The sequence below is a fragment of the Phyllobates terribilis genome, unplaced genomic scaffold, assembly GCF_046119375.1.
Source record: "Phyllobates terribilis strain yellow unplaced genomic scaffold, ASM4611937v1 Scaffold_3__8_contigs__length_932513732, whole genome shotgun sequence".
NCBI lineage: Eukaryota > Metazoa > Chordata > Amphibia > Anura > Dendrobatidae > Phyllobates > Phyllobates terribilis.
Window position 1 is genome coordinate 70882100 of NW_027362763.1, and position 20950 is coordinate 70903049.

General features: G+C 41.5%; 1 protein-coding gene across 1 annotated transcript in view; it reads right to left on the reverse strand.

The window, feature by feature from the left end:
* Window positions 1-5432: 5432 nt before the first annotated feature.
* The window catches only part of LOC141258842 (cytochrome P450 2K1-like), a 33058-nt gene continuing 17540 nt past the window's right edge, over window positions 5433-20950 (reverse strand). The window contains exons 4-10 of the mRNA XM_073674012.1: window positions 19406-19555; window positions 14855-15015; window positions 12914-13090; window positions 10751-10892; window positions 8987-9171; window positions 7899-8040; window positions 5433-5813 (exon numbers count right to left, since the gene is read on the reverse strand). Coding sequence (XP_073530113.1) covers window positions 5635-5813; window positions 7899-8040; window positions 8987-9171; window positions 10751-10892; window positions 12914-13090; window positions 14855-15015; window positions 19406-19555 — 1136 coding nt within the window. The 3' untranslated portion in view covers window positions 5433-5634. The remainder of the gene's footprint in view (window positions 5814-7898; window positions 8041-8986; window positions 9172-10750; window positions 10893-12913; window positions 13091-14854; window positions 15016-19405; window positions 19556-20950) is intronic.

A 20950-nucleotide genomic window follows, 5' to 3' on the forward strand; every position in this document is an offset into this window, starting at 1 on the left:
TAAAGTTTAGTCAAAGAGAAATAAAGCAGCTTTAAGACATGACATGCCAAAAAGAGATAAAAACGCGATAAAAGCACATGTAAAAAATGCACTAAAAAACACCATGAAAAAATTTGAATAACTTAATGTACCTAAGAAGGGCAGAAATGATGCAGGAAACCTGTAACATTAAAAGCTCATCATATGCACGTAGCATAAAGGGCTCATGATGAGTTCAATACAGCACTGATGTTACAGGCAGATGCCAGCCGTGGTACAGACTTCATGCAATATTGTATTATCTTTAAATGATTAGACAATGGAGTGCTTATCAAAATGTGTAAATGTAAGAGATGGAATCATTTGTGTAGAAATATATATAAAGATGTAACAAATATAATATTACAACTGTTCACTTTTCACTTATTAAAATATGTCATGTAATGGTTGTCCTGTAGAAAGATCTGAAAATGCAGAAATAATGCAACCCCAGAGAGTTAACTAAAAATTGTAGCTCTTCTATATCTGCTGTCTTCCGTGACAAATTCTTATTACGCAAGATGGGAATGAATCAGGATTATTCTCAGCCTTAATTTCTCCATTGTTGCAGTCAAGGCATTGCTAATTATTTTGATGGCAGTCATGATGGGTGAAGAATGGACGTGGAATGTACAAGAGAAAATCCCTTAATCCCACAATTGTTCTGAAGCTTAAAAAACATTGAGCTCAGATAGGGTGATCACCGTGGTAAGGCCTTTACCTACAGTAGTGTTAAGGAGGCATTGAAACATAAAAGGCAGTTTGTGATCATGTTGATGGGGTGACAAAGGCAGCGCCATTTCGCTGTCTAACTGTTTAGATACTGAAGTCACTTTTGACCTCAGTATCTGAAGGGGATGAACTACCAGGATCAGAATTAGCTCTAGTTTTGGCTATTCCTGCAGAATATTAGCTGTATTACACCATGACATTTAGTAATGGGAGGTATAAGCGACGCGCCCCCTGGGCCAATGTTGTTTGGGGGATACCCGGAGCCGGATCAGATGGGGGTTGTAGTCTCCGAGTGGCGGTGACCCGGTCCGTGCCCAGGGTGTCAAGCTCAGTGTGTGGCAGTCCTACAGATGTTACTGGATGTTCTTTAGTGTCGAATACGCCACCCGTTGATTTGCGGTCAATACGGCCGCCGCTGCAGCAGGGTCCGCTGAGGCTGGTGGTGTGTGTGCAGCTTCTGGTAGTATAACCCCCAACGGGAGGGGTATAGCCTCAGGGGGTCAGTTGTAGAGGGTGGTGGTTGTGGTGGTGCAGTGAGGATGGTATTAAGACTCAGAGTCGGGCTGTGCAGTTCAGGGTTTTTACTTACTGCTGTTGTTCTGGTCACTCCGGCCTTGAGTGACCGCCCGAGCCGCGCTGCGTCCACCAGGTCCTGGACTCGGCCAACCCCCAGGTGATTCTGGAGCGTGTTCCTGAGCTCCCTTTCTGACTTGTCCTTCTCTCTGGCCTTCCCCACCAGGGATCCACCTAAGTCCGGCTCCCTCGGGCCTCTTGTTGGTAAAACCCTTGTCTCTGGGTTCCCTGACCCTATTCTTGGTTTGCCTTCCGGGTGGATTTAGTGGGTGGTCGTGGCAGATCCTGCCCACGACCTCCGGTCTCTGGCTAAGGATTAGTGCCCTCCACCAGCTTGGGATCCGGTACCCTTGTGCCAACTCTTCACCCTCTGGTCTAATCCTGGGTTCTTGGAGTTCCCTCTTCTCCCCCTCTGGGTCCTTCTTCTCTCCTCTCTCTCACTCTCTTGGCCTTGGAGCTGGCTGAGCTGCTCTGCTTGTCTGACCAAACCTCTACAAAAGACCCTGTTCTAAGATGGTTCCCACCTTATATACTCCCTCTATGTGTGAGCTCAGGTGACCAGCACCCAATGAGCTCCTAGCATTACCCAGACTGCTCCCCCTATCTGCCCCTACACTACTGGGATGTTCCACCCCCCTCCCACTCCAGCCAGGGACAGACGCTGTCGTACCTGCACATAAACTGGTGGGAGTACCATTGGTCTGTCCCCCGGAAATGGGATGTATGTAGTGTATGCAGCCTACTGAGCTCAGTTCCACACTCCATCCTTACCCGGGAGTGGAATACCACACCTCTGGCTTGAGGTGTAATACCCCTGTAGCAGCCGAATCCTCAGGGTGCTACATAAGCACACAGGTCCCTATATACAGTATGTGCCCACACAGATCCCTATATGCATGAGCCTCCCCTATACTGTATTCGCTCACTCACAGGTCTCCTCCTATATACAGTATGATCCCACACACAGGCCCCTATATACATCATGAACCAAAGCAGGTTCCTATATACAGCATAAGCCTCTCTTATATACAGTATGGGTGCACTCACATGTCTCCTCCTATATACAGTATGATCCCACACACATGCCCCTATGTACAGCATAAGCCCCCACAAAGACACCCTATGTACAGCATGAGCCCCCACAAAGACACCCTATGTACAGCATGAGCCCCCACAAAGACTCCCTATATACAGTATGAGCCCACTCCCAGGTTCAGCCCAATATACAGTAGAAGCCCCATATATTCTCACACATTAAAAAAAAACAAAAATCACATATCTTGTTATTTCCTCAGCACTCTTCTCTGGTCTTTGCCGCATGCACTGACACTCCGCACAGCAGATGCGCTATAGTGACGTCATTGCGTCTGCTGTCTCAGTCACACATGCTGAATGGTGCAAGAAGGAGCAGACAGCTGCCTCCTCCACCATCGTACTCAGTGCCATCTGCATCCTTCAGCTTTCTCGGTCCTCCAGAGGGCCGGATGTGGCTCATGGTTTGCACTTTTTCCACGTCTGGATTAAAGGCATTTTATTATATAAACAGTTATTTCTATGATCATTACAACAACAGGCACCTGCTACTTAATTGTAGACTTTAATGTCTGACTCATGGAACTTATCACTTGATATTGTTAAAGTAGTTCTCTGTGATGGGTAAATAAACTCCAGAAAAGGACTGTCCAAGTTAAACTGAACGCAAGGTCTTTTGCTTCTAGATCCAAAAATCGGAAAGTCGAAAATCAAAAGGAAAGTCACTTAGCTAAAGAGAAGCTACAAATTAATTTCAATGAGCGTCAACTAATGCTTCATTTTCTCAGTAGAAAGGAAATTTGTTTTTTTTCCCCTTGGAAGCTAAAAATTATAAATTTTTAGTTTCCAAGGAAAAAAAAAATGTTTAATTTTTCTTTCAACTGGGAAAACAAAGCTGTAGTTGACGCACATTGAAATTTGTAGCTTTTCTTTAGCTAAGTGACTTTCCTCTATTATTGCTCTAAATAGGGTCTTTGAACTTTAGTCTTCTAAATCAGACAACTTTTTTAGCTGCTTCTGAACTATTCAAGTCCTAATTGCACGCACCATGTCCCACACATTCCTCACTGTAATTGTACTTTATTCTGCATTGTGTTCCCTTATGGAATTTGCAGGTAATTGATTATTTCAGTCATAAACTGTCTAGAATAGAATAAAGGGGGGGGGGGGGAGGGTATGAAAAAAGGGGAAAAAAGGGGGGAAGGGGGGGGAAGGGGAAAAAAGAGGGGGGGAAAGGGGGGGAAAGGGGGAAAAAAGGGGGGGGGGAAAAAGGGAAAAAAAAATGCGGTCCTATTTTCACAGACAGACTGAATGGAGAAGATTGAGAATTTCATTTTTCTTATTCTCTTCATCAGGGATAATCAGAGCACACTACGATCAATCTCTGAGCAAAGTGTGATTAGCATAAGCAGACAGATTTTCTGAATGAGAGAAAATCAAAACGTGTGACCCTAGCCTTAGTGTCACCTCGAATGCTGAAACTCTGGAGGTGGAGATGACAAAGTTTATTTATAGCCTGGTTTCCCCCAATTTTGTATCAGTTGCAAAGGGAATGGGAAGAGGGTAGGAGCTATGCTGCCTGTTAGAGCCTGCAACTTGTAAATAGGAAGTGGTGTGTCATCCCAGGTTACAGAGGAGAGATTACATCTGTGACTGTCCCAGGCAGAAGAAGCCATGTCAGCATGTATGGAAAAGAGGAAACAAGCACTCAGAGTGTGAGCATGAGGAGCATAGTGAGGATGCCGCTTGTAGTAAACTTACATCTCAGGTGAGGGACCCATGTGCTGTATCACCCAATAGGTCTGTGTGTTCATGGATGGTGAAACACAAACAGTAAGGAGTTTGCCACTAAGGCATTTTGACTGAGTGAGTGTGAGAACCTAATAAAAAAAGATTGAGGGAGAGAAGTTAACAGTCATCAGAAAAAACAGCCTGAAGTGTGAGGTCTAAAGAACTGGACAGTGGCAAGTGTGAGTGTGTGAGTCCTGTTGTAGTGAAGTGGTCAGAAGACACCTGTTTGGGAAATGTGTCTACAAAGAAAATGTAAATTTGCTGTGACTGTAAAATTTGAGCAAACATCTCATCAGAGTAAACATTTCACTGTTAAAAAGACTCATGTCCAAGCTTCCTCACCACCCCAATAAAAACACTACTAACCTGCAGATATGGGGTTAATCTGTAGATAAATAGCATTGTGAACCTGCGTGGCATTTAGACCCACACTGTCGGGACCAAATAAACTTTATTCCTTCCTGCAGCCTTCGGGTCCCAGTCAAAGGAGAGGCTCCTGTGTATGGAGAGCAGTGGCTGTAACATCACCCCCGGCACTGACTGACAGCAGCTCAGCATTAGACCCGGCTGTCAGTCAGTGCCGGGGGCGCAGAAAGAGGCACCATTCTCTATACACAGAGTAGTGACTGAACCCGCTTTGGTGCCACCCCTATGACTGGAACCTAAACGCTGCCTGCAGGATAAGGTTAATTTCCTTCCGGTAGCATGGGTCTAAATACCGGCACCGAACAGGTTCACAACACTATTAACCCCATATCTGCAGGTTAATAACATTTTTTTCAGGTGACAGATTCACTTTAATGCCTGAACATGCTGTATCTTCAAGGCTCAAAAACAGCATTATATCTTTTGTATTTTCTAGAGCCATAACATTTTGACCCTCTCCTGACACAGCCAGTTTTTGTTTTTCTTTCAGTACGATTACGGTAATAATAAATAACGGGACTGCTGTCAATCATTGCTGCAGCGCGGTGGGATCATGCCCAGAACACATAACATAATAGTTGGGGATTTGATACTGATTTTACATTGAGGTTCAGAGGTTTTAAATGGGGCCTCTGCCTTATAAATATATTTGAAGAATAATTGATATGTAACAATGTGAATATGAAAAAAGCAGCAGTTTGAGCATCTGATAAAACAGAACGTGAATTTCAGACGACCATAGGCACTGTACCTTGCAGCCGAGCTTGAGTCACCTAATAAGAAATACTGAAAAGATTTACGTATTCACTTCAAATATGTAATTATAATGTTCCTAAACATTCAATTTATTATCATAAACTGTGTTTATGATCACTAGCTCAGATCTGGACTATGGAAGGTCTCCAACCTTGGTTCTCTAGTTGGGTTAGAACTTTCAGTCTCTGCTTGCCTGGAGAACATTGGTCTACAATACATATATTTATCACACAAGCTACTTCACTAGATCATCATCTCTGTCTTCATCTGTTCCTCGGCATTGATTGCTTTATTACAGACATGTCCTTAAGAACGAGGTATGGCCTGAATCAAATAGGTCATAGGGGGTGTTGTGAACCCAAGAGCTGGTGTAAGGTCCAATTCAGCACCAGGGGGAGCCTGAAATGTGAAGTTCTGAAGCAATCTTGTAAAGAAGAGGAACAACTCCATTTTTGCCAAGTTCTCCCCGGCACAACTTCTCTTTCCTGAGAAAAGAAAATGACGCCACAGTAGAAATGTGTGAATTATTGACTCATATATATTATTATTGTACTTCTGATACATATCGACAAAGGGTAATATGCTAAAAGGCTTCTCTTCACCACAGTTCTGCCTTATCCTTACCGGAAGTACAAGAAAAAATTACAAGTGAGCTGTAAACTACTATAATGAGGAAGAGTAGGGGGAATGCATGGTGGGATTTCAAAGCATTTTGGTGGGCTTTAGTTGTCACCTTGTGGCCATTATGGCAGAAACTTGTGGTTCACTTTAGAGGGCTCACTGTGGTTAACACCAAATGGCGATTACACTGGGATGTGATTGCGGATGACACTAGTGGGCATTGTGACAGGTTTATGGGAAAACTGACTTAAATTGTATAAGGGCACACTGCGGTTAGCAGTTTATGGGGTCACACAATTGCTTTACACTTTAAATCTTCTTCTTGAAAGTGATATCTTCATCATATAGTGTTATTAAGTAAGCGAAAGAGTTTATATAAGGAGTAGTTGTCTGGCTGGCTCTTAATGTAATGGACAGGGTCAAAGAAACCTCTGACCCCAGCCGTTTAACATTATGTCATCTAAGGAGGTAGAGGGAGAAAGCTCCCTCAGTCACCTCATCATTTCCCTTGCTCATGTAAGTAGTGCGTGCTTACATGTTATCCCCATAAGGATACCGCTATTTTGGGCCTTAAGGACACAGTATATTTTTCTCCATTTTTTTTTTTTTTTTTTTTTTATATACACACTATAGTCTTCAGAGTCAGAACGGTTTACTTTTTCAATTGATGTGGCCAAATGAGAACTTGTTTTTAGAGAAATGAAAGCACGACTAATTTGTCAAAATATTGTGTTGAAAATATTTTTTTTTTCGAGGGAGGAAATGGTAAAATAACCGCAGTTGTTCTGCAATCTGGAGAGATTCTATATTACGCATTTTGTTCATGGTGCTGTGCCTACCAGTACACAAGCCCAGAATAATCCTCTAGCAAAAATTGGGTAGTATGAATTTATTTGAAACAAGCATTGCCTCTAATGTTTTTGTCTAGTTTTTTTGCCTTTTTGTTTGCAGCCAATTCATTATTCTACTTGTGCCTTTTTTTAAGCCCATTTTACATATAGTTGCCTGTTTTTTTTTTTGTTTTCAGCTTTGTTGGCGTAGTTCAATGATTCCAAATATTTTCGCCTAATTCACCAATTGCAACTTTCTTAAAAGTATCAAAAGTTTGACGTAACTTCACTCTAGTCCTCACCAACCCCTTGTATAATTTTGAGTGCACCAAAAATTTGGCACAATTTCTCCAATTTTTGGCTTTAAGTGTGACTTTTTGGCATAAAAAAGTTGCAAAAACAGTTTGTAAGGTGGCTAATGGTCAGGTAGTCAATGAGAGGTATGTGTCACACAGATGGCTGGTCTCTCTGATGTAACCTGGAGTGTTTCTCTAGTGCACATAAGCACTAAGAGGATCGTTTGGTGCACCTGAGAGCCAGGTTACGGGTAGCTAGGAGAGAATGGGCGGGTCCAGCTACCCACATACCTCACCTCTGGGTGTGGTTAACAGTCAAAAAATGGAGGCTGCCATTTAGCACATGGTCTGTGTTTGGAGGGAGCAGGCCTCCTGTGTGTGTTGTCTCTAGACTGAGCTGTGTGCTGGATGCTTACCAGCCTGCATGGCCACAGGTCCGGTTTACCAACGACTTTGCTTAAAGGACTGTTTTCTTTTGCTTTTGCCTGCCCTAAAGTCTGTTTGTTTGCATTTTAACTTTCTGACTGGTTTATGAAGCCAATAAACCGCTATGAACATTTAAGGTAACATGCCTCCTGTTTGCCTCACACCGCACCTGAGTGAGTACAATCCCTACAAGTTCAAGGCAGGAAAACAAACTTTTTTGAGTTAATGAATCGCGTGTGCCATTTTGATGAATTTGACGACAGAAAGTGCAACTAATACCACAAGAGAAAAAAGGAAAGTGACTTAAGGAATCGTGGCAATCCGTGTCAATAAAGGTATGCAACCTTATAGTATACACAGTGTACATCCATGTATGTACTAAAGCTTCTTAGCTTACCTGCTGAAAATGGCAAAAATGCTTCTTTCTTTACAAAATTCCCTTTGGAGTCAAGAAAATGCCCAGGGTGAAACTCATTTGGTTTCTCAAAATGGGCCTCATCTCGAAGCACGGAAATCAATAAGGGCATAACGTATGTGCCCTGTAAAAAGAACATATTTAGATAAAAACTGGAATGACAATGAGAGCAGTAGGGTCTTAGCCATATTACAAAGGAAAGAGTAAAATGGGATTTGTTCACCTGGGAGGGTTGTTAAAGTCACAACCCTTTTATTAGTTTTTAAGCAAAAATGGCTGCTGCAGCCCCCCCAAAACAGATGGTAAGCAAATTTGGAGATGAAAGTGGATATAAAACCCGGGCTGCCAAGGATCCAATATACGATCGGAAGCCAGATGTGGTATGGATGCAGTTGTCAACGCGTTTCAAGATGATCTTACATCTTCATGAGGACTTAATGAAGAGGTATGATCACCTCAAAACGAGTTGACAACTGCAACCATACCACATCTGGCTTCCGATCATGTATTGGATCCTCAGCAGCGCCTGTAAAAAGAATGCTCATCAAGATTGTAACCCACATACATGTTGTAAAATTATACACACTTACTGTATATCTAGAGTTGAGCAAACAAAAGATTCACAGAAGTCTGGTTCAGTGGCCAAGTACCCAGACCAGAGCCCTGCGAACATCCTACTACCTGCAAGCAGTTCTAGCTCTGCACTTGGGTTTCACTAACAATGGGGGGGGAAACTGTTGCAGGAGATTGTTTTGAAAAGCAGAGCACTTAGAGGAGTCAGGAGCTGACCAATCACTTCCATCATCTGTACTCCAAATGAATACGTTCTGATATTGAGGCAACTGAAGCCAGGCATACAGCTTAGTGAAAAGCAGAGGTTTGAAAGTCATATATGATTTTTTTTTATATAGGAATACAGATAGATATCCGAATACATTTTTAAAAAAAGTTTCATAACTTTCCATTCTGGAAATTTTTTTTTTAAAAAGTTAAGTTACCCTTTATCAGACCATTTTCTAATCAATAATTTTGACTACAACTTATAAGTAGTTAAAACATAGTTAACTCACTTTTGGTATGAAATACCCTTTAAATGTGACATCCTGGGCAGTGGCGTGGGGGAGATTAGTTGGAATGATGTTGGCGAATCTTTGCACCTCATGGATGACGGCATCTGTATATGGCATTAACTTCCGGTGCTCCGATTGAGGTTCAGATGACCCAATAACTTTTTCTATTTCATTTTGTACATTTTCTGGGGGGAAAAAAAAAGTGTCAATTTTTTATTTTATTCATTTTCACTAGAATTGTTATTATATCTAGAAATGAGCGAATTTTTTGAAATATAAAATTCGTCAGACTTGCAAAGTTTTTCCATGAGATTTGTGTCGCTAAAAATCAAAAGTACTTCAAAGTTTCTAATTGCCCTAAAAAAACTGTGACACCATTCTCTTTTTTTTTCACATATTAATCTTCTTCACTGCTGTGCTGTCACACTCTTGGTCTCTACTGTTCTTCAGTGTTTTACAGCTTTAATCACCCTATCCATATGGCTAAGCTGGGAGCTGTGTGGTCCTCTCACTGTCTAGATCGGCGAGTAAATGGCCACTGCATTCCCTGCCTCTGCTTTCATACAGGCTGTGATAGTTAATCTTAGTTGGTTGTGCTATAGCATTAGATGTGATAGCTGTAATGAATTTTGGGAAGTCCACTTCAATCCACACTACAGCCAATGATTGGCCACATATTGACAGATATAGCATAGACATATTATTTATTTTTAGAGCACCGTTGATTTCTGTACATAAGGAGTTACATACAAGTTACAAATATAGAATACGGTTAGAAAACTAACAATGACAGAATGGTACAGAAAGGAGAGGGCCCTGCCCTTGTGGGCTTACAGTCTACTGGATAATGGTGGAGAAGACAGTAGGGTAGGGGGTTGCAGAATATACTGACAAAGTATTGCAAAATCATGGGGTTTATTTTTCAAAGCTGGTAATCTCATACCATTCTTTTCAAGAATTGTGAAGCTGAAAGCAAAGGTTAATGTCAGTTTACCTAGACTGACCGGTGGCACGATACAGCCGCCAATCGGTAAACTTTTACCCATGGGAGGTCGTTTGAATGCATACCAAAGTAATAGATGCATACTAGGCAATTTATACTAGATCGCTCAGTGCACATAGGCTATGTAGCCCTTGGTAGAGCAAGTACTCTTTAAACAGAATGAAGTACGGTGATCTTTTGTGCTGCACAAAAGATTATTTCACCATATGAACAAGCGATTTGCTAGTTCAGGTGATCGGCAGGTTGTTTACATAGAAAAATAACTGTGAAACAAGCGATTTTAACAACGCTTGTTCTCAATTATCTTACAGTATAAAAGCCCCTTAAAAGAAGTGACTGCCTAAATGGCCTTCAGGGTCCTCAGCATAAACTCAAAAGGAATCTCTTTAAAAATGTATTATTTATTTTACTCACTTATTTAGAGTCATCATTTTCCACAGCTCCTATAGACTTAATCCTAGCTGTTCCCATTGGGGCTCATAATCCAAGTTCCCTTCTCAGCATGTCTTTGGAGTGTGCGAGGAAACCAGAAGAAACCCATGCAAACACTGGGAGAACATACAAACTCCCTTGGTGGGATTTAAACCCATGACCCAAACATTGCAAAGCAAGAGTACTAACCATTGTGCGGTCCATAAACATTATTTTTTATCATCAAATGGCTAAAAGTTATGTTCACCATTAAGATCTAATTTAGGTAAGATAGAATTGTTTTTTTTTTAACCAGAACTAATTGTAGGATTGTTTGAATAGTTTCTTACTTTGTATCTCTGGATATTTCATCATTAGAAGAAGACCCCAACGTAGAGTGGTCGAAGTGGTCTCCATCCCAGCAGCAAACAGGTTGCTGACGAGCATTACTAAATTTTCATTGTGAAAATATGATGCAAAGTCAGATTTTTCCTAAAGCAATTGCAAAAACATGTGGATCATAATAGTAGTAAACAGATATTACGCAATGGGAATATCAAAATCTTCAATAGAATCCTCAAATAGGAAACATTGTGGAATATTTAAGACTACACTTGTGGGAAAAAAAAAAACTTTTGACATCTTTTGGAGACATGTCTGAATTTGGATTGGTGGATGTACGGGTACTGAAACCCTTCAGATTGCTAAAATAAAAGGAGCAAAAATGCATGGCCGAGCATTGGTCTTCTTTGACACTTAAGGTTTGTGTATCATCAAAAAAATGTGATGTATTAATGCTTACATTTAAAAAAAAGTGAAAAAAATCATGGTACAAAGTATGAAAAATTATTAAAAGCTAGAAATATATATATTTTTAAAACACTAAAAGGGAGCAGCTTCCACATTTAACATGAAAACCAAGTGTACTTACAATATGGCTACAGTAAAAGTGGGCAGGATCTGCTCTCATGTAGCTGATATTACTCCTCTTTGCAACAGGAGGGGTGTGGGATAAAGTTTAGGATCACAGTGCAGAACCATTTTATTGATGACTGCAATGTGATACAGAGATGTGGACAGTTTCACTTAGGAACGCTGGTGCTAAAGCAAAAATTAAAATGGCGCCCCTCCCCAACAGTGCAGAATAAACGTGTAATGAATAGATGCAATTCCTCCATTGTTTTATGGGTTTTGCTTTTACAGTGTTCATTACACGCTAAAAATTACCTGGTAGTTTGATTCTCCAGGTCAGTACAATTGCAGTAATACCAAACTGTTTTGTTTTTTTTTTACTGCGAAGTTAAAAAAAAAAAAAAAAAAAAAAGAAAAATCATAAGGTTGTTAGGTTTTTTATTTTTCCATCGATGAAGATTTGTGAGTGCTTGTTTTTTGATATCTTGATAGACCGAATGTATTGATACCAGTTAGATTTGTTTTTTTATTCTTTGCTTTTTATTGGTTGGAATATTGAGGGTTTAATTTAATTTTTTCCTTAGCGGCGAGTGGCAACCACGGCTGGCTCTGGATGGGATGGGGCGCAACTCGTAAAACCACCATGTAATGCCTTTTCTATTGTTATTAGGTTCTTCAGTTGCTGTAAGTTGTATGTGTTAGTGGGAAAGTTGGGTCCTTGGGGAATCTGTTCCTTGGAAAACATGCCATCAAGCTTTTCCAGTAATAGTAATAACTAACAGCGACTGAAGAATCTATCTATCTATTCCTGGTGGTTGGCAAGCTTTCCCAGAAACAGCTAGGTCCTTCAGCCACTGTCTGTGGTATCTGGTCTTGGAAAACCTGTTTCTTGGAAAGATCATCACCCACAGCATTCAAAGATCCTAATAACATAAGACAGAGGTGTTAGAGGGGAAGCATATCCTCAGCCCTGGTCATTGCTCAGTGGTCCATAAAAGTGATCAAAGTGGAGCAGTCATATAATTTCCAACTGCAGCACTCTGATCACAGTACTTACCGGTGTGCATTGAGCACAGGTCAGGGTATTAACGCTGCGCCGGTAACTTCAGCTAGTGACTTATCCTTACTACTGTCTGAAGTTACTACTGCAGTTCTGGTTCTTGGACATTTGATCACCTCATACCTGTAATTACTGTGATCCAAGTGTTGAGAACCACAGTAAGTAGTGGTGGCAGAGAGAAATTGTAATTCAGAGCACGGCGCTGGGCTACAATAACCTGATAGTAAACAACTAGCCGTAGCCGTTCGTAGCATCAATGTTTCATCAATGATTTTCTCGCATGCAAAAATTCAAAAAAAATTGCAAAGCTTCTTCTAGCCACCCATGTGCTGTCTGTGATTTTTATGGACATATAGACTTGAATGTGCGATTTTGATGTGTGTCTCCAATTTTAGGCTGACATGTCTCCAGGATTTTTTCGCGAACATACAGACCCATATACTACAATGGGCGCATGTTCTATTCATGAAAAATATGGCTAGAACCTGTACATGAAAACAGAAGTCTGAAGGAGTCTTTAAGAATGTTCTATGTACAATACCTCTTGTTGCTTGACAAGAAACGTGTCTATCAGAGTCCTTTGATCGTTTACGTCTAACTGCGCCTTGTGCTTTGTGAAGGTCTCTGTAATAAACTTTTGGGTTTCGACAGCATTTTGATTGACTTTTCTGTGACCTCCCGGTAACCAGCGAATCAGAGATGTAAAAGTATTATACAACTGTATTGGACAAACAAAATGAAGCCGTTATTTTCCATGAATCCCATCAATCATTTCCCATAATTGTTATACCTTGTTTTGGTGAGACATTAGAGATTAGCAAATCTCTTGAAACTTATTTCAGTCTGGTCCATTCTAATCAACTAGCCGATAGATTAGAGTCAGTCTTAATACTTTTGGTTTGAACTAAGAGTGCCAGGAAGGGTTTAAAAATAATAAAAGATTACACTCACCTATCTTAGTCCTGCCTCCCACCTGTCCTGCAGTGACAGCTCCTCACTTGGTACACTTGTCACTCCCTCGTCTCATCCTTGAATTGGTAATGTCTTCCAGTGTTGACTAGGCCTGACATCATTGATATGCTGGCTACTAGTGTTGAGCGAGTATGTTCTATTAACCCTTTCGCCAAGTATGCTCGAGCCGAGCTCCGAGTGTTTACAGCTGCTCGGTGATTAGGTTAAATTGCTCTCATGTGCATGATTTGCAACTGTTTGACAGCTTTATTACATGGGAGGAATGTCTATTTCTTACACATTCCTCACATGTAATAAATCTGTCAAACAGTTGCAAATCATGCACACGGGAGATATTTAACCTCATCACCGAGCAGCTGTAAATACTCGGAACTCGGCTCGAGCATACTCGGACAGAACATAATCACTCAACCATACTGGCTACACAACTGGCTGCCATTTTGCTTGAGTCGTACAAATCAAAGCCTAAAAATTTGGGATTCAGGCAAATTTTTACAACAAATTTAATTCTTTACAAATTGATTTACTTATCTGTACTAGCGGTCACAAACATTGTCCAACAACAAGTTTAGTATGAAGCAGTTAACAATTTGGGGAATGCTTAGGCTGCATATACATATGGTAGAAGTCTAAAATTCCCATAAAGATGCAGACTTGGATTCATCCAGCATGTATGATTACTTAAGAAGGGAGGAAGAAGGATCAGCCATTTTGAAATCTAACATCTTTTCTTTCTCAAGTGGGCTGACGTTATTGAAATATTGAAGTACTTGATGGGACAGAATTGGTGGTTTGTGATCTTGCGGTGACAATAAGGCACTTTACTGGCCTAGGAAAGAGAACTAAATCTTTGGTCCACTAGAAGGCTGGCCTGAAATCTTTACCATTACATTGTTGATCAATCCTGAAAAAATTGATGGGTTTGACCAACATTTCAACAATGAATATGAGCAATTAATCTCCTATGTAACAAGTTATCTCTCGTTGATCTTCCAGTATTGTTTGTGTAACAATAAAGCTGGCCATTCACACTAGATAACAGTCGGTCCAACAATGCTTTGGTCAATCATTCGGCCGACAGCCATCTCAGTCAACTTTACTGTAAACAGTAACGCTTGGTCAGCTGAGCACTCCTGTATCCTCTATGAGAAAGCAGCTGGCTGACACATCGGACAGCGCCTTATTCCCAGTAGAACAAAGTGTTCTGCAGTCCAGAATTGGACATCTCTTCCAACTATCAGTCACCTCCATACACATTATACTGTTGTCCAAACCCTTTGATGTTGGAAAGTTTGGCTGACATTACTCTAATGTGTATGAGGAGCTTAACACTTTAACTCTGAAGAATTCTCAAGTTTGAAAGCTCAACTGGAATAGGATAAAGATGAAATAAATATGTATGATTGGTAAACTAAAGTGTCAAATAATGAAAGAATTACACAGTAGGGCGACCTTTCAGTTTACAATTCACCAATTGAACGATATAATTTGGCAATTTACAAGAACTTACCATGACCATTGGGGTTCCCGCCAGCCTTATGTTCTCATTTATATAACTCATTAGCCTTAAAAACACTGGATCGTCATAGTCAAAACGATGACCCAGTAATATGGAGACAATGATATTGGCGACTGCTGCATTCATTATCATTGTGTTCTCAAATGGTTTTCCTGGAAATTGTAGAAAGAGAAAGTATCAAGTATAGCATACTATGAATTATGTCCACAGATGAAAAATACTCTTTACATATCATTCAAAGTATTTTTGGCGTTAAAGCCTGTAGATCCTTAAACCACTAGCCCCTCTCTCCAGGGAGAGCCAAGTAGAGGTGGAACAAGGGTCATCTAAGCACTTGTGCCCTCTTGCTTGAGGAATCAGACAGGGTCTGTGCCCCAGTCCCAATCAATCAAAACTTCCACTATGTGATTATTTTGGTCTCTGATCTGCAAGCAGGATGTTATAAAGCAGGAGTAGCTGATCAGATTGATACACATTTTTCTGGGAAAAGATGCAGAAAAATGTAATTGTTTGCATTGCAGTGCATTCTCTGTATGACTTGTCATGCAGAGATAGTTGTCAATCAATGAGTAGGACCACCCACTAGACTCATATGCACTGAGGATTTCAATGAATGAATTATAATTTATACTGAATCTTTTCCAACAAATCTATATATCATTCTGCTCAGTTTCTCCTTCTTTATACCATGCTGTCCACAGTTTGTACAACAGGTCAAGTTTTATTAAAAATTGATAGATACATTCCTCTGGAAGGTATTGTCTAGAAAACTAAGTTTAAAGGAACTTGAGTGAAGAGCAGGTCCCTACATTGAGACTTTAATTAGCAGAGTAGACAGAAATGGCAAAAGACAATCATACATAAGCATTATTAGACAGCCAAGCAGTCATTCTGCAGTCCGCCAACTCTTCCTAATCTCGGCATACACATGAATATTCAACTCCGCCAGACGTTCAAATACCTTCAAAGGAGAATCAGAGGAAGCCACTATCAGAGCTGTCTAGAAGAACCCAAGTCTTCTTTAGGTCATTAAAATTCACACTTTCTGACCCTTATCATCCCTACCATTATCTGTCAGGGGAGAGTCAGGGCCCCCATGCACCTTCGACTAAAGGGCCGATCCACCAGATAATGATGAGTTTAGGCTTGAGAGAGTGTCTCTTTCTTGCTCTCTCAGAGCCCTGGAATACCAAAGCATTTTTTTTTTTTTTTTTTTTTTTTTTAATGTTCGAGATCATGCTCTCTACCAAGTATGCTAAAAAAAAAAAAAAAAAAAAAAAAAAAAAAGACAAAATGGAGCCAAAAAAAGTTCCCTAGAAAACGGTCAGTCGTGGTCTTTCTCCAATGGGAGAAAGGCTTCCAAAGACCATTCCACCTCCCTCCAAGCCAGAAGGCCAGTGAAGGTCCGGGACTAAAGCAAAAATGGAAAGTAAGGAACAGGAGTTTAAGTTGGTATACATTCAACGTGTAGGAGCATGTTCACACTGGTCATTAAACCGACAAAACTAAGATAGAAAATAAAATAACATATGCCCTGCTGTAAGTAATAAGCAATAGTGCGTATAAATAGCATAGGGTACTTCGTGAACACTTTTGATTAAAAAAAAGTAAAAAAAAAATATCACACCAGCGCTAAAGGTGTACCCAGTTGCAACGGTCCTAACCTCTAGAATTAAAGCCTTACCATGTGTCAAAATGACATCAATGTGAATAAGGGCAGGGCAGGACTGGGGACTGACTATGGACATCCAGCTTTGGCAAGCTATATAGATGTAATGTTCAGCCCATAGAAAGGGAGGCCATACTCTTGCGTGCACGGAGTGCAAGAAACTAAAGCAAAATGGAAAAAAGATGAATTGGATTTTTTTTTTTTTTTACACATGACAATGGCTTTAGTGGGTTAGGCATTAGGGGAGTATACGATGTTTTTAATTTTTAAATAAATGACTCAAATCATGTGGACTTTCACTTCAAGTAAAGGATTTTTTTCTGGCCGTGTGTATATTTTCAAACCTTTACTATTGGGTTAGTAATGAGGGAGACTTATAGACACGTCTCCATTACTAACCTGGGCTTCATGTCAGCTGCCAATACAAGGCTAACATGAACCCCAACCCTATTACCCCACTTGCTACCACACCAGGACAAGTGGGAAGAGCAAAGCTAAGCACCAGATTTGGAGCATCTTATGGATGTGTGGCGCCCCTGAGAGTTCGACTGCCACAGGGATGCTGCACTTCTTTAATGGAGTGTAGTGTTCCTCCTCTGAGGTAAGAGCAGTGTGATAGTCGTGACCCAACCTCTTGCATCCAACACCACACTTCTCCACCAGAGGGAGCTAGTATGCATTAGGTGCTGCTCCCCTGGTTACAGGGAGACTGGGGAACCCAAAGTGGTAGGAACCAGTTAGTGGGTGAGGGTGGAGGACTTACAAGTTAGTTACAATTTAAAATTTTAGATTTAATTCAAAGCCATCTTTGATCTGGGTCTTGGTTGCTGTCAACTACTGTGTGTAATGTGACCTCCCTCCGGGGGCGCAGATCCTGTGTGGGCCTGCACCGGCAAGGGACACAGCCCTCGTACCCTGGCCTTGGAATGAGAGGTAGGTTGTAGACCAGGAATGTCTCAAGCCGGCCAAGGACCAGGATCAAGAAGGCCCGGAGCTTAAGAGTTTGGCTCCACAGCAAATGGATCCCTGGCAGGATGCAGACGGAGCGGTGTACGCCACCTGTCCTCGCCAACCTGATATATTCAGAGGGACTCCGGCTGCAAATGGGGTACCGGCCCCCGACACCCGACCTTGCAACTCTATGTCCTGGACGGGAAAGCCCGGTAGGCTCAGAGGATCCCACCGGGTATCGGACGGAGCGGAGCTGCCACCCGTGCCCTAGTTCTGAGAGGAGCTCAGAGGGAGACCCGGCCTTTCTACACACGCTCAGACGGGAAAGGGTGAAGTCTGTAGTGCAGGAACACTCTGGTGAGGGGACGCGACTGAATGCTTGACTTCCTCGGAGGTAGTCGGACCCCCGTCCCTGGTGGCCGCAGGACTCCACGGGGAGCAGGGAGTCGCCTTCCCGCTGTCATCTCTAAGTGAGTAAAGCCTTGGAAGTTCACCCCTATGGCCTCCGGACTGTTCATTATGCGCCATACCACGCGACACGGTGCCCGTACTCCCCGCACTACTACTCCCCCCCCCCCCCCCCCTTCATCCTGTCTGCCTGCCCCGAGTCCTTGCTCTGCCTGTGGGGAGCAGCGAGAACTTTGGCCGCCATGACACCGGGCCTCGGCGGACTGCAGCGGCGCTGGTGACCCTTCACCAGGCACCACAGCTGGCATAGTCGTTAAATAAGCACTTCCTTTTCATGTGACGGCCCTGAGCACGGGTCGGGTCTGGGCCACGGCTGCACTCCATCTCGGGACCCGACACCGAGTCCCTCATCACCCAGGGTAAACTCAAAAACTAAAAGGGCTCTTTCGAGAATGAGGACGTCACAGATGCACCATTTCTGGGGCCACTGAGGGCTTATATTATTAGCCTCGAAGGGGGCCAGAATCCATAGCCCCTTCCATGGATATGAATATCAGTTCGCGGCTGTCTGTTTAGCCTTTGCTGGTTAGATTTTATAGAGGGACCCTATGTCAACTTATTTTCTGGGGTCCCCCTGTAATCTAGCCATTAAAGGCTAAGCAAACAGCTATGAGCTATTAATAGCCAGGGAACATTTTTGGCTAATGTTCTCTTCCCTGGCTAGCAATAATCAGCCCACAGCGGTTGGCTTTCCCTCTGCTGGTTATGAAAATGCAGGAGTCCAAGCCATTTTTCTTATTTAATTCTTCATTTTATTAAATTTATAAGAAATACCATGCCAATGCGCTTGTTTTTGACGCTACGTAAACTCACCCGCAGCATATCAATTTCTGTAGCTGAGACGCAAGTCTCTGGTGCAGATTTTGACCAACTGAAATGTCATTACATGCGGTGGATCCACATGTACTGACAAAACAAGTGCCACATTAGAATGCAGCGTTTTGGACGCAGTGAAAAATACTTGGTAATTTTGGTAATCCAAGGGTTAAAGCGATGTCCCATGTTTATTTTTTCAAATATCTTTATTTAGCTCCAAAAAGCATTCATTGCTGTACAAAAACACATGCAAAAAATGCACCAAAAACTCTGCAGAAAAGTGAGTAAGAAATCTGAAGTGTCATGCACACGTTTCTCATTCACGTCACCTCCGATCATAGCCCCTATTTCCCGCACTGTCACGCAGATGACAGCGTGGAAAACCAGGGATGTTCGTGTTCGGGCTGACTTTTGCGCAAAATTCTCGGCAATACAGACACGAATCCGAATGAGCAACATTCATGCCGAATTTGAAAAAAAAACTAATGAAGTTTTCTGAAACTTCACAAACCACATCACAGTCTGGGTGGCTAATTATATCCTCATATAGCATAAGCATCTCCTGGCAGAGTATCCAAAAATCGATTTTAATATTATCACCTTTTTAGGATGGAAAAATAGAGAATGCAACTACTAACCTCCATATGATTTAAATGTCTTTACTAAGAAATCACATTCTTCATTTATCTGATTTTCTATAGTTTTCCTCCCCATCCCCAGATCTCTTAGAGTTGAAATTGTAAATCTTCTCATCACTTTCCAGTTCTCACCATGAGAAAAAAGAACACCTGGAAAGAAACTTAACAAATAAAAGAAAAAAAAAAAAGTTAAAATTACTAATTTGATTATTACCAATGCAAAGAAAAACAAAAAAATAAATTTTTTGGTGACATGTTATACTGAGTATTTGCATATCTACACATATTTTCATGAAATATTAGATTTTTTGTGGCATGCTGTTGGATTAGCCAAGAAGCTTTTCAATATAGTAAAACTGGGTATACAGGTATAACTTCAAGACATTATCAGATTACTCTTGGTTCAACCTATACCTCTGCAACATTAAGAAAAAAAATATATACCCTAAAGATCATCAAAGAAAGTCGAATGGCATAAAGGAAAAAGCAGGATGCAGATATATATATGGCTGCAGGGGTCTCTTATGCCTCTTGTATATTATCTTACTCAGTTCTTCAGTAATTGTTTTTATGGGTGTCCATAAATCCTCAGGCTTACTTTCATCCATATCCAGACTAGAGATGAGCGGTGCTCGACTAGAACTGTTCGCCAATCTCAAATTCGAGCTGTTTTGGGCGGTGTTCGAGCCGTTCGACGAACGCGAACAATTTGCAAAAAATTCTGCTGTTCGAGGTTATGTTCGATAACTGTTCGTGCACCAAAATCATAACTGGATTTTTTCACATCATGCAGGGATTGTCTACCACTCACTGTAATGCCACAGCCATGGTGGTTGTGGCATTACAGTGGTTGCCCAAATCGATAGGAACAATGCTCACAGTGAAACATGAAAAGCCGGCAATTCAGCAGCGGCATACACAGGTACTCGACAATTTAGAACTGAAAGAATAGAGTATCACACATAGATTAGATATAAACATGTCAGTCACATATATAATAAGTAAAGTGATAGTGTTGATTACTGTACTTGTCATTTAGTGTTAAAATAAAGGATTTATTAAAAAAAAAAAAAATTGGTGTGGGGTTCCCAGATTTTCTGCTGCGATCCAGCCTGTCATGTGAATGTAGCAGAGCTGGAGCCATCCTGGGAACCATGGAAAGGTAAGGATGAGGTTGGTTTATTATTTTACTTTTATTGCAGGAGATCGTTGACTTCAGCTGGAATGGGCGTGACTGCAAGTATGGTTTAATTTAGAACAATAAAGAATTGTGTGTTTATTTCAATTAAAGGACTTTATTCTGGGCGTTTGTGTTTTTTTTAACTTTGACTATGGGGTTAGTAATGGGGGGTGTCTTATAGACGCCTCTCCATTACTAACCTGGGCTTGATGTCAGCTGGCATTATAAGTGGACATCAACCCCAGCACTATTACCCCAATGCCACAGCTACAGGGCAGTGGGAAGAGCGAGGCTTAGTGCCAGAATTGGCGCATCCTATGGATGCGCCATTTCTGGGGCGGCTGACGGCTGGTGTTTCTAGCCTG